General features: G+C 34.1%; 1 protein-coding gene across 5 annotated transcripts in view; it reads left to right on the top strand.

The window, feature by feature from the left end:
* Positions 1-346: 346 nt before the first annotated feature.
* LOC135692188 (glutamate receptor 3) overlaps positions 347-13,477 on the top strand; it is a 36,426-nt gene continuing 23,295 nt past the window's right edge. Inside the window, exons 1-5 of one of the 5 annotated variants that reach the window (XM_089112229.1) lie at positions 347-503; positions 3,180-3,326; positions 8,913-9,000; positions 12,085-12,249; positions 12,433-12,678. In XM_089112229.1, the coding sequence (XP_088968355.1) occupies positions 8,919-9,000; positions 12,085-12,249; positions 12,433-12,678 (493 nt within the window). In that variant the 5' untranslated portion in view covers positions 347-503; positions 3,180-3,326; positions 8,913-8,918. Of the gene's footprint in view, positions 504-611; positions 627-2,823; positions 3,327-8,454; positions 8,553-8,912; positions 9,001-12,084; positions 12,250-12,432; positions 12,679-13,477 lie in introns of those variants that run through there. The other 4 variants (XM_089112230.1, XM_089112231.1, XM_089112232.1 and 1 more) reach the window with 4 other exon arrangements.

The following is a 13,477-nucleotide window of genomic DNA, read 5'->3' as shown; positions in this document are numbered from 1 at the left end:
AATTCTCTCGGCCTTATCACTAACATCACAACATGAATCATTGAAACTATATTTACGTTACAGAAAGCTGCAAGTGTGACAATATTTTTGCGTTTATAAAGGCGTCCATAATAGTAGCTGGAATCTCACCCAATCCAAGTCATTTGTTTAGTATGAGAAACTCCAGAAAGCTGCATTTAATTATGTATAAGAGTACATATTCTAGGCTGGGATTTTGAGGTAACTTTTACGCCTTGTGCATCCAATCTTTACTCTAATTAAAGGTTTTTAAGAAGATAAAGAGAGGTATTAATTCTTAGTTGTGTGACCTTTATGCTTTGTTTTTTAGGCTAATACGATGATTCTCGAATGTAGTTGGATTCGTTCCTGTGAAGAAGAGTATTATCCGATGAAGAGTTTGGGAAACTGTTTACATCTTTGCCAATGGGTGAAAACCGCTCAAAGAATATTCCTTGCGTGTTACATGGCTCTTGCCGTGAAATTAATTCTTTGCTTGACATGAGGTGAGCTCATATCTTCCTGTTTTATGCAGGGCATTGACCGGCGGGTAAAAACACAGAGTACAACAAATACCTACTCATTTTTAAGTGTCAGGGCTTGATTGAATGACAGGAGCATGCGAGAAGGTAAACGGTTTTCAATAGCTTAATTCTGAAGGATATCGTACTTGTAAAAGTTTGATCGTATATTGTAGCATAGCACTCGAAATCTAGCTAACGAAAAGCCCTCTAATTGCTGATGCTAGAGATGTTGATTAAATAAGTTCACAGAGTTTACAAATTTTAAGTGTTAGCCTTTTAAACACTATAGAATATTTACAATATTGATATACAAAATGTTATCATAATTACATTTAGAGTTTTAATATCGTTCAATAACCTAATTGTGTTGTATTTTAATGTCACCTTTATAGTATATTTAACTTTTTAATATTTAAATGACGAGAGAAGGTGCTTGCGTTTAATGGTTACAATTTTCAAGCAGCAATTTTAAAGGGAAGGTTTTCTGTTCATATAAAAACAAACAATTTATGCTAAAATACATACATTTTTGTATTTTCTAAAAATGCTGAATATTTCTTGCCATTAAGTCTTTTTTGATGAACGTGAGACTATGGACATACGTGTTTAGTTCAGAAATGCTACGAAACGTAACAGTAGGACAGTAAATCAGCGACAATTTGTGTGGGTGTTGAAGATTCATTTGTTTCAAGCTTACGAGAATGCAAAGACCAGGAGGTGATTGAGTTAGACCCTCATCAGAGTTTTTTGGTGATAACAAGATCTCGCAAAATGGTGAAGAATGATATTTTAGTGATGTTCAATATTTGTTGGCTGTTTCTCACGAAACGTTTTGCACCTTAATATGGCCAAATCGATAAGAAATATTCGATCCACAAAAGTCCCACAACATGAATCCATTGTTTTTAGGCCATTCAATTTTTTTCCACAAACACTCATAGCAAACTCTTTGTCCCATATTGAGATGCCATAACAGAGTACAAGAAAGTCGGGAATGTAATGATTGTCTCCAGCTCTTGCATACCCTTGATTGATGAAATAGATACAATTCTCGAGGAAATACCTTTCTTGAAAAAATACGTCTTTTGAAACTTAACCAATTGGCAGATTTTGATTTCATAATGCACGTTACTTTGTTTCGTTTGTCTGCATGCGTTGTTACAAAGATGCATTCATAATCAAATTAAAAGGGAAGGAGGTTACCCCAAAACCAAACCTGGTGATGGCGATTTGTTGCATTGGAAAGGCTATCATATAATAATTTAATACTTTAGAAAATACCAGCTTGTTGTGTCCTCTTTCTCAAAAGGACAATTAAACTTTCGAAGCCATTAAGTTAGTGTAAACCCCCTGCTGTACAGATTAGCTTATCAGCCATATTGTCGTTCAAACTTGCTCTGATTTGTTTCTTGGTCAGATTACGTTGCGTCGACACAGTCAAATAAAAAACGCATTGCAAAAAAGAGACTGTATTTCAAAAATAAACAGATATTTTTTACTTCTTTTTCGCAAGATGTTCTGTTACTATTCTCAAATTCTCTCAATACAACTAAAATGAAAGATGAAACTCAAAGGCTATTATCTCGCTGTAAGAGAGAGACAAAGTTTTTGAATTTCCATCGTTTTAGCTGTGTTTATGAAACAAATAGCTCTATTTACAATATCATTTTTGGTTTGATTTCTTTCATACCTTTTTTATTTCTAAGAGAAGTATCCTGCGCTGTGCAACATTTTTAAAATCACCATAATTACTTGGTTGTACAATTTAGCATGTTCTATTTCTTCTTATTCAGAAAAGAAAATTTTTTGCGCATACATAGATTAATTTGAATAGCTTCTTCAATCCTATTGCAACGAGATAAAGTCTACATTATCAGAGAAATTTTCATTGCTTTTGTTTTTAGAAGAAACAAATTTTACTTATGCCCTATAGTATAGATTTTTCAAAGAAAAATCCAGATTGCTTTTAATGTTTCATCAAATTTACTTTTTCCTGTGTGGTTTACCACATTTGCCTGTTTTACAATTTTTATTCTAAAACTGCTATCCAGGATTAAACTTCAATCGAGAAACTGATAATGTTTTTGCCGACAAATTAGTTGCCATTGTCGTAAAACGTTGTCATGACGATTGGCCTGTTGTTGTTATGCAATGTTCGCTCAATTTGCATTTTTTTGATCGCTAAATAAGACTGATGCCATATTCAATAAAAGCTGAAAATGAAATTTAGTTGCTAATTGATATTTCGTTCAATTTGCCTAAAGACACATCAAGGTACTATTTAGCAATGATATTAAATTTCTTTTCGAAGCATGCTGTTCCAGAAATGATGTATCTCTTCGGTCTTGCTGTTGTCGCTTTGGAAACCTTGTGTCCTTCTTGGCTAATTTTGTACCAGCATCTCGTGCATTAAGGATATTTGCCTAGATAAGCCTTTTTACCTCTGCTCTAACACTCCCCCGTGATTATGTGCGATCCTTGAGAACATCTGGCTGTTGTGCGAGGGTTACTCTCCCGCTTGTTGGGCCTTTGTTTTTCTCCATTACTATTAATGAATTCAGTTGTGATCAAAGGCATAACCAAAGTGTAAGTAGCATATGGTCACGTCTCTGGCCAGGTTAAAATCCTATTAGTTATAATACACATCACTCCTTTTAGGCCTTATGCATTTAGAGAAGGAACCAAAATGATGTTGGATTAAACTGCCAATCATACATATTTTCAAGACTCGTTGCAAGTGCTTCTTATTTTCTGAATTGGAGTTCGAACACATTTACATTCAATCTTTGGCTTACATTAGATTCGGTGAGTACTCTCTATTTTCAAGATAGTTTCAATAGTTTAACATCATATAAATTCTGTATTGTTTTTTGCGCTAAATAAATTGCAACTAGGATTAACAAGTTCTGAGCTATGAAGACGGAAAATCTACGCTGCTTCAAATCTTACCTAAGCTGCCTATCCTTCCACGTTAATTCTCTTTTTGCGGTCTCTTCTTGTGAATGAAAGCTTATGCATGCATAGGTATTGAAAGAAAGTCCTCACCTCTTTGTGATCAATCATGCTTCGACATATTTTCCAACACTTGCACTGGAATCATACAATGAGGGACAATATCTATTTTTTGGCTAGAAAGTAAGAATATTTATAACTTTTTTGCACACCTGTTGTTGACTCGTAGCGATCATTTTGCCAGATTTTTGAAGACTTTGGTTTGCTTGTAAACAAGAAATGTTATTGGCGAATGGCATGCTGCTCTGTTTCTGCATTGCGAGTATGAGTACATATACTCTAATTTCTTTCCTTTGTAACTTATATCTTTTATAAACTGAAAAAGTTTACAGAAAGTAAGAGATTTTCAAAATTTTTGTTCAAACAAAACACTTTTTATTTGAATAGCGTAATTCCCATCGAACTTCACGAGTTTTTAGGTCGATAGAATTAATTTACCGTTTTTTTCCCAGATTATGTCAAAGCTGCTTTCGCGATAAATCTTTATTTTGATGTCTTGATTTGAAGATTAGAAAATTTGAAAACCTTTAAAGTTTACCAATAAAAAGCTTTTGCAACAAATAAACAAACAGACAGAGAAATTGCAACAAAATGTTTCATGAGCGATCAAAAAAACAAACATGAGATTTTGGTGGCTTGCCAGGAGAGAATACTCATGCAAATTTATGTTGATGATCTAATTGAAAAAGACCTGAGATTCTTCGAGACAAGCCTTTGCTCTCAAAGTTTTCTCAAACTGATCAGTGCTTAAGCCGTTCATAAGTAACTGTGGCATTGTTAAAAATTTTTGAATGATTATTGTAGAGCAATTACTAATTGGAAAAATTCTTCTTTACCATCACATTCAACACACTAGAGAAATGATTCTAACAGAGGTACAAATTCAGCCGGATGAAACGAATTGAGTGGAATATTTCTGAATTAATTTTGAATAAATGCTTGGTTATTTTCAACTAATCGTATATGAAAACGAGAGGCTTTCCAAGTGCTATGCTTTATTAAACTCTTTTCGGCATCTAGTCATTACCGACTTCCTTTCAATATCAGAATGTTTGTTCATGATATTTTGCTCTGAATACATGGATTGTTGGTGCCATCACTTTGGAAAATTTATCTTACAGAAAGCGAAAAGCTTTAACATAAATACCAATATAACTTTTATATAAACATGGTATCGTTAAGCAATTTGACTTACCTTTCAAATGTGCAGTGGTCATTAGTCAATATGCAGTTGTCTAATAACTTTACTTTAATTTGTGCTCCTGGTACCATCATGTGGTATGCCGGAATAAAATTCCTCCACCTAACAAGAGCTAACTATTTACATCACACAATAAATTTTTGAAAAGGACCTTAGGTTCTATATGAAAATTCTTCTTAAACACGAATTTCCATATGACGTAGCCAAATATAATAGACAGTTCGGTATTCAGTCATGAAGAGCCTTCTATCTGTTTACCGTAATACAGTTTTTTATTATCCATGTTACTGTTGCTTAGCTACAGACGTGATCCATTTCCGAAAAGTGTGAGGAAATCTCTGAGCATGAAGTAAATGTGTTTTAATTTGGTCAAGAGTTCCAACAGTTCGCAACTATTCAGTTTTAGGTTTAAAAAGGATTCATTAGTCAATAATGTTCTATACTGGCAAGAATTCTTTGGCCAGGGTTTGGAAAATGTTTCTCTCTTGATTGAAGATCTATTCCAATACAGCAATTAAAACAATGCATTTTTATGACATTCTTCTTGATTACATCCAGTGTCTTATATATCACTTCCCAATTTTTCCTTTTGCTAAGTCTAAGCTATCCTGCAGTTGCATGTATCTAAATATTGTTTTATGTCTGCATTAGGCATGACACTCAGATTAGCATCTTGTTCTAACTTTCTATTTTGTACACTAAAGCATATATAACTCTGTTTTTTGGCATCGATAACTCTGCAACAGACCGGCTAACAGTGATTATTGTTACAACGTTGGCTAAGCGTTGATCAGATCATCTCTTTTGATAGATCTATCATGACACACAAAATAGTTAATAAGCAGTGTCCTGAGAGCCTCTGGAACAAGTATAATCAGAGGATTGAAATTTTTAGTTATAGCACAAAAAACAATAGAAATCTCGACATCCCTAAATTTAAGTCGAGTGTACAAAAAAAAGGGATCCACCTCTCCGGGCATATGTCGCATTAGCAGTTAGCTAATAAAACAAAAGCATTTGGAATGGAATTCCATTGTTTGGTGACTTTTATTTCTTCTTAAATAATTTTTACTGCCGTAAAAATTCACCCTCGATTCCATGCTTTGTACTAAACAAAAGAGATAATTGTATTGCATTAGCCAATCATGTTCACGACAGATGCCCTTTAAAGCTTGGAACGAAATAGCCATAGAACTAAGAGAGATTCCCTCGCTCTATCAATTCAAACGAAAATTAGAAGCTCATTTGAAAGCTCAGGAAACACGAATTAAAACACGACTCCCAAGAAGATCAGATGTCAAATTCAATTCACTCATATTATCAAATAATTGTTTAAATTTCTGTCTTTTATTCTTAGTTTTTTTTAACTTGGCATAACTTGTGCTTAGGTTTCTGATGAAATATCTTGTTGAAATAAGAATTTAATGAAAAAAATTAAAAAAAAAGGTAAAATGCAATTTTCCCTTTAATTAGACTATCTGTACTTGTACTGACTTGTCTTTTGGGTGCTTCGCAACACCAAAAACTCTTCGAAATCGCGAAAATCAGTAATGTCTCACTTTGAGTTATGTGACAAATAAAAAGTTTCCACTTAAAAATATCTTTTAAAGATTTTTTCAACAAATATTTAATAAGTGACGAGTTAGGGCTTAGTCAAAACTTTAATCAGCTTGTAGATTGTAGAAGTTGACGCAGAATTTCGGAGAGAAGATTGTAAATTGTTAACTTTTCGTAGATTGTAAAATTAGCGTACTTGTCATTTGCGTTCCATGTCATGGAATTCTTTCCATTCCACCCTACTCTACATTTTTTACAACACTGTGTACCGTCTGCATGCACATCTAATTGCATATACGCATGAGAAAACAGACAATTAATTAAAAGAATTGGAACTTATTGCATTTAACGTTACATGAACAATCTTTAGGGAACTAATAACGAGAAGAACTTATCAATTCTGACAATTTAGGCCAGGTAATTTTGCGCATTGTTCGAATTATGTTTCTGCTTGCCCATAAACGCTATTTTTGTCAAATTTGGAGGATGGATAACGAGCATGTTTGTTTCTTCATTAGAGAGATGACTACTAACACCCACCACCCCTTGACCTCCTTCTCCAAAAGAAAGATTAAAGTGGCCATTTAAGTTGAGTCCAAAAATTTTTAAATTGTAGTAGCATAGCCGGTGTATCACGATCAGGAGGGGCTGGCTGAACGAGAGAAAAATGGGAGACCACACCCTTTAAAATGCCAGAAAACGCCCTTTCTCAAATATATCTTTTTGTCATTAGAAGGGCATCCGCTTCCTCATGCACCCCCCCCCTTGCTACGCCACTGCTTAACTGGAAAAATTGATCAAAGTATATGATAGAGAATCATGTAAGATGGAAAAGCTCACTATGCTTAGCTGGGTCACACAGGTTACTAAATTGATTGTCTTAGCTAATGCAGCTTATTCAATTCCTGTTTAAAAATTTGTTACAATATTTTTAAATAGCATGTGTTTAAGTTTGTAAGGCCAGAGTCGGTCGGGCAAGACGATTGCAGGGTAACTAGCTAGCCAATAGAGCTGTGTTAGGCCATGTGGAAGAGATAATACCAAGCATTATGCGAAAGAGATGCAATGTTGTATCTGGAAAGCATCAAGCGACGAAAATTTCAAATTTTACTCGTGAGACCGTGATCTTGTTTTGCTTCACAAGTCCAGACAACGCCTTAGGAATATACATGTAAAAACGTTTCTCTGTCATTTAATACCTCAAGAGCGTATTTTGTGGACATGAAAATTATTTTTGGTTGTTTTGCAAAGAAAAAACGTTGCAAAATGATTTGGTAGCTATAGAAGAAAGGGTTATGGATACCAACATAAATTATTGATAAATTTGAAAAAAATATTTTCAATTTGAGGTTAATGGGTATGTGGAAACAACTTTGTTGATAAATCCCTTCTTTAATTTGATCAACTGACCTTTGTGAACCATGGAGAATATTAATTATGCAATTTCAACAGTTAAATCTTCAGGTGCACTGCAATGGATATAGAGTTTAAAATTCACCAACATATTTTCCTATTAATCGTTTATCTAATGGTTTATTTGAAGCAACTCTCTAGTATAAGCTTCTCTTCTGAATGGGAGATTTCAAAAAAGGTTGGAAACAGTCGTTTTTAAAGGAGGGTTTAGGAAGGCTATTTTCCCTACTCCTGATAAGATAAGATGATCTACTCAAATGACATTTAATAATCAACTGAGGTTACTGTTAAAATAGAGATGGACCGGCAAATGTGATGACATCACTGAGAAAGTGGAATCATCCTTTGAGCTTACTAGGCCTATAAACATATATAACTTATGATTGCCAAGTTATTTTCAAACAGATGGCTGTAAAGACGTAATTATGCTTAATTTCTCACATATTCGCTTACCGTTACCGCTTACCTTATTGCTTCTGCAAAAACCAAAATTCACATGCATTCCTGTATTTTCATTCTGATTGCATCTACTTTACAGCATATTAATGAGCGTTAATATGTGGTTGCACACAATCTTCTATATGTTTGCTCGCACTGAACTGTAATCAAAAACTAAAACCATGAATTAGCCTTGCAGCTTATGTCGATTAGGCAAAATGTACTCTACTGAATACATATGCTTCTAGTTCAATTAATTATTTTTTAAGACCTTTGTGATCTTATCATATTTCTGTTTACCAACTTTGGTAGCCTTCATATCCAATTTAGCGGATGTTCAAAAATTTTCAAGATGTTTCAGCAGACAGAAATCCATTGATTTAAGTTGTATATATGCTGACACGAAGCAGGTATAGATTTTCATATGCAATACTCTAGTACAATCACCATTTACTTATCCATTTGGCCTAAATTTGTGTCTTTTCATGGTTATAACGCTACCTGTCGTCATTTGAGTCTTAGATTGCTTATTATGCTACAGATTGTAAACTGTACATTTCAAAATTGATAAACTTTTAGGTCTTGAAAAATTTTACCTAAACCTGCTGCAAAATTCCACGTCAAATGAGATTTTGTGAAAATGACCTTTTTAGTATGATGGTGTATTTTGCTACTTTAAATAAAGATTATCTTGCTGCTTATGAAAGAGACAGATTTATGAATAAAATACAATCACTAAATAAACATTTAACAACTTTATCTTCCTGCAGAACGATATGAGCTCGTTGGTTCTTCTCATCACCGGACTTGTCCTGACAGCAAACATTTCCTTTTCTTCTGCAGACACTTATAATATTGGTAAGCTTGTTACGATATTTGTATTCTACGAATGATATAGGCTGTAACCAATAAAAATTGTACTGTTCTGAAAATAAGTCGACTTAAAATTTATTCAGTAATTTTTGATGTTTTGAAAGAAATAAGAAGATATTTTTGCCTATTTTTATTGTAAGATGCAAGCAGTATTGTTTTCATTGTATGAATTTCTATGCAAAACGGAACAAACCTTGTACGCTTTTTTAAACAATCACCTTAAGTTATAGCTGACCACTTTCTCTAGCTAGAAAATTATAGTATTTTGTAGATTAAAGGCATTTATTCATATTGTGAGACTTTCCTATAAATGATTATCTTTTCACTGCAATGGCTATTAAAGCCAGAAAAAGACAGGAATTCTTTTTTCAAAGGTAGTTGGATGATTAATTCTAGCTTGGGTAAATTTGTATCATTATGGACCGTCGTAAACTATCATGGTGCGAGGATCGCTCAGCAGTGAGAGTCGGGGGCTACAGACCCAAGGCTCGCGAATTCGCGTCCCTGGCACGACCAACCTTTCACAAAGAGTTAGGGGAGTCGCAAGCTCTCTATAATTCTAGGCGTAGAGATTACGTGGTCTGGTTACAGCGATAGGATGGACCAGGACATTGCTCAATAAGCACAGCTTCTCATTGTCCCAAGACTACCTTTCGATGCTAAGTAGAAATAAATACGTCTAAAATACAAATACAAATCATCGCTTGGATGATGATTGACTAAGGCTGTCTGGGAGATTAATAACCTATTCTTTCGATTGATTCTTCAAGAGCAAGTAACAAGAAAGAGTTTATCACAATTTCCTTTTTACGTTTTTGATACCGAAAAATTTGAAAATAGTACGAAAGAAGGAAACATTGCAGTCATTTTGTGCCATCTTCAAACTTCATTTTTCTATTTGGAACACTGATTTTTTTCTTATCTTTCACTGATAGCTACAGTCAATGTTTTTATATTGTTATTGTCGAACGATATATAGGCAAATGGTTTGAATTGATATGCATTGAAAAGTTTATGAAAAATGACCTTAGAATTTAATTTTTATATGATCATGTGTTACCATGTCAACATGGGCACATGAGGTTATGAAAATGGGCACAATGAAAGATTTTAGCAATATGATGGAATCTGGAATAAAACTACAATGCTAACAGCAACAAGCAATTGAAATGAGCAATGCTCGGATGGGATTATAAAGTATAAAATAAAGAGAAGAAAGAAACACGAGGAAGGAATGGATTATATATGAAAACCGTTTGAGCATTGAAAAACATATCCATGATATTTATAAAGAATGCTGGATAACAAGTAGCTTACGCTTGAATTGTTAATTTAAAATGAATACCAAAATGAATTTGTTTAAAACAGAACATGTTTAACTGTGGTTTCAAAAACACTTTAATAAAACTAAAAATTTTGTATGAAGTTTTGCAAAAAGGTGTTAACAGCTTAAAAAAGGCCAACATAGTCACTAAAAAGTTGACTTGAAAGACAAGACAAGATATTTTATACAATATGTTATAACGTAGTAACAAAGTTGCTCTTAACCATTTTTTTGTATGGTTAGCCTAACTGTGGTCATATATTATTGTCCTTTGTAAGAGTCAGCTTGAATCACTCATCAAGTAATGAATGCTCTTTTTAAAAGCGGTTTTTTCAAGTACCTCGAGTCGCTATCAAATATAAAAATAGCAGATCTACATCTGATATGCAATCTATGGATACGTGTGATGACTCGTTGTAGAAGTCCTTGGCCCAAAAAGAAATGACGCAGCATTGAAAAATTAGAATAAATTTTCTATAAAGAATTAAACCAAGTGACGTGTTATTGATGACTTTCAAAATGGACGTTAGAATAATCCTTGCTGTTTATTTGAATTTTATCTCTGAATATAGTCGCAGAGAACCTTCTGTTAAATTTGCCATGCTCATTAGTAGGTAAGCTAAGTAGATGGTGCACAACAGCTTAAGGAAAGGATTGTCACTACTATGAAAACAGTTGCCGAGTGAGTACAGAGAGTGGCAGGCTCTTAATCGCAATACAGTGCGAATTCTCAGCGCAATTTGCAAGTGCGGCACAGAAAACTAGCAGATCTTGCTTAAGTTTTCTGAAAAACTGCTGCAATATCTCGCGTTTTGCGCTTCACTCGAAGAAATGCGTTCCTCTTTTGAATTTTTTATGATGCAGCAAGTTCTTTTAGTGCCGACGAAACTGTTTTTGCGCATATTTTTTCAGATAACAAACAAATGTGAATCAGGGGGTGAATACAGAACTTTTACGCTTTCTAAATCCCAACTAACTTAGTTTCTACAAAAAAAATGCGTTGTGCTTCCTTGTGGTATTGTCAATGCCAGATAACTGATTGTTTAGGCTTTTTCCATTACTGATGTGCTTGCCAAAAGGATGCTCCTATTTATGCGAATATCAAACCTCTTAATAGATTGCGAGGTAACATGAAAGTCTTGCTAGAAGCGTCAATATGAAAAATTCACTTTTCTGATGAACTTAAATAATTCACGCATTACCCATCAAACTTCAATTGGTGCATGCTCCTGTAACGCTGGCATCCAACTGTTTACAATATTTTTCATGATAACTGCATCTTAATCTATTCAATAAATTTTTCTTATCTTGTAATATTTTCTAGACAGTAAAGTAGAATTTTTCTTTTTGATAAATATATCCTTAACACAAAGTGTAGCAGAAGTAATTTTTAAATTATGAAAACTTATTTATATGATATATAAGCTCAAAATATGAGTGTGTCTCGTTGTTAGATATATTTTTTCGGGTAGAAATTTACGCTTAAACCAAATTTTCAAGAAATGTTTTGATCTACAACCAGTTTTTTGTTAAGGTTACTGTCATGACACCTTACTCGCTTCAAGGGATTCTTGCTTGGTTGGCTGCTTTGCAAAATTGATTCCAGTTTGCGAGACCATACTCAGACCATACTCAGAACATACTCATAACAACCACATCACAAAGAAGCCTTGAAAGCCAGTTCTTTGTAGCAAAGCTCGTGCTTATTCATAAGAAACTGATAAGGTTAACATTTTGAATTTCAGTGCTTCTTGTCAAGAAAGGTCAGTCAGATTTTGAAAAATCTTTGGACACGGCTATTGAACACAGCATTGCATACATCAACACGAGGTCGACAGTACTACGAGGCACATTTATCAAGCTAGTAGTACAAAAAGCGTTTGTTGGTTCAGGTGGCATTTTTGAAAAAGGTAAGTTCCTAGTTTTCAATGTTTTGATAAAACAGATGAAACAGTCTGCTGTAACAATAAATTTTGTTGAATGTTTCTTAATTTCTTGCTTTGTACTTTAGCTTTTTCATGAAATTTTTCATCATGTAAATTTTCGCAGAAAGGCTATACTCGTCTTTATCAAAATTTCTATTCATTTTCAAGACTTTCTATATGGTCCGTACCAGTATATCTTGGGGAACGCAACTGCTTTCTTGCTTCCACAACACATCGACCAGATCTGCATTCTTGGAGAAATGCTAAGAGTCCCAATGATTGCACTGAACTATGGGCCGAAGCTATTCTGCAATAACATAATAAGTATGCGACCGGATCTTTCTATACTGAATCAAGCTCTGGTTGCCATGGTAAAGGAGACTAGGCCGAGAGTAGTAGCTGTTGTCACAGAAGGTACATTTCAAGTCCAATATTTTCTCTTATATCCAATATTGTCTTCTTATATCTAAATTTGCCTCACAAATAAGCCATCAATTTTTTGAGCTGATGTGAATCAGAATATTTACTTTGGTCATAAAATTTGATTTTTCATCTACGGATGTGTTTGATAAAGCTAGGAACATTATATGTAAGTCAATTTTGTCGAGTAAAAAGTTGCATCCAACGAAGTCACTTTACATTTAAGGAAAATTTGTGAACAAACTTCATCGAGAAGCCATGGGTGTATTTTTCCAATTCAGTCTTTTATAATCTTTTCTACAAGGGCGCAATGGCTGTAAAATTTTTGATTGGGCTAACGATAAGTGTCCCGAAAAATTCTAAAGGATTGACAAGTTTTCGAATCTTTTGTGAAAAATTTGGTATTTTTCATCATCATCATCAGGTACCATCTTCTATCAGAAGGTTGGCTACCATGACCCTCCAACTATCCCTTTCCTCAGAATATCAAAATCTGAGTTTTGGTTTGTTGTCATGGTCATAGATAAAACTAAGAGGCTAATAGTAGAGATGGGCCCCCAGAACCACCTCTACACCACCAGATCTTCCTCCCAGCCACCAGATCTTTCACCCACCAGATCTTCCTCCCAGCCATTGTAGCCCTGTCTTCAATTTTAAAACAGATCTTAAAGTTTTTTAACCATCTTTCCAGACAGATCTTTGTCTTTTTAACCCAGCCCTTTCTATTGAACTTTATAAACTTCTTGAAGAAATACTGTATATGAACGACTGTCACTGCCACTGGCTCCCTGTT

The sequence above is a fragment of the Rhopilema esculentum genome, chromosome 13, assembly GCF_057945365.1.
Source record: "Rhopilema esculentum isolate cy_ngs chromosome 13, ASM5794536v1, whole genome shotgun sequence".
NCBI classification, from domain to species: domain Eukaryota; kingdom Metazoa; phylum Cnidaria; class Scyphozoa; order Rhizostomeae; family Rhizostomatidae; genus Rhopilema; species Rhopilema esculentum.
Note: the sequence above shows the minus strand (reverse complement) of the source record. Positions and strands in the feature narration are given on the sequence as shown.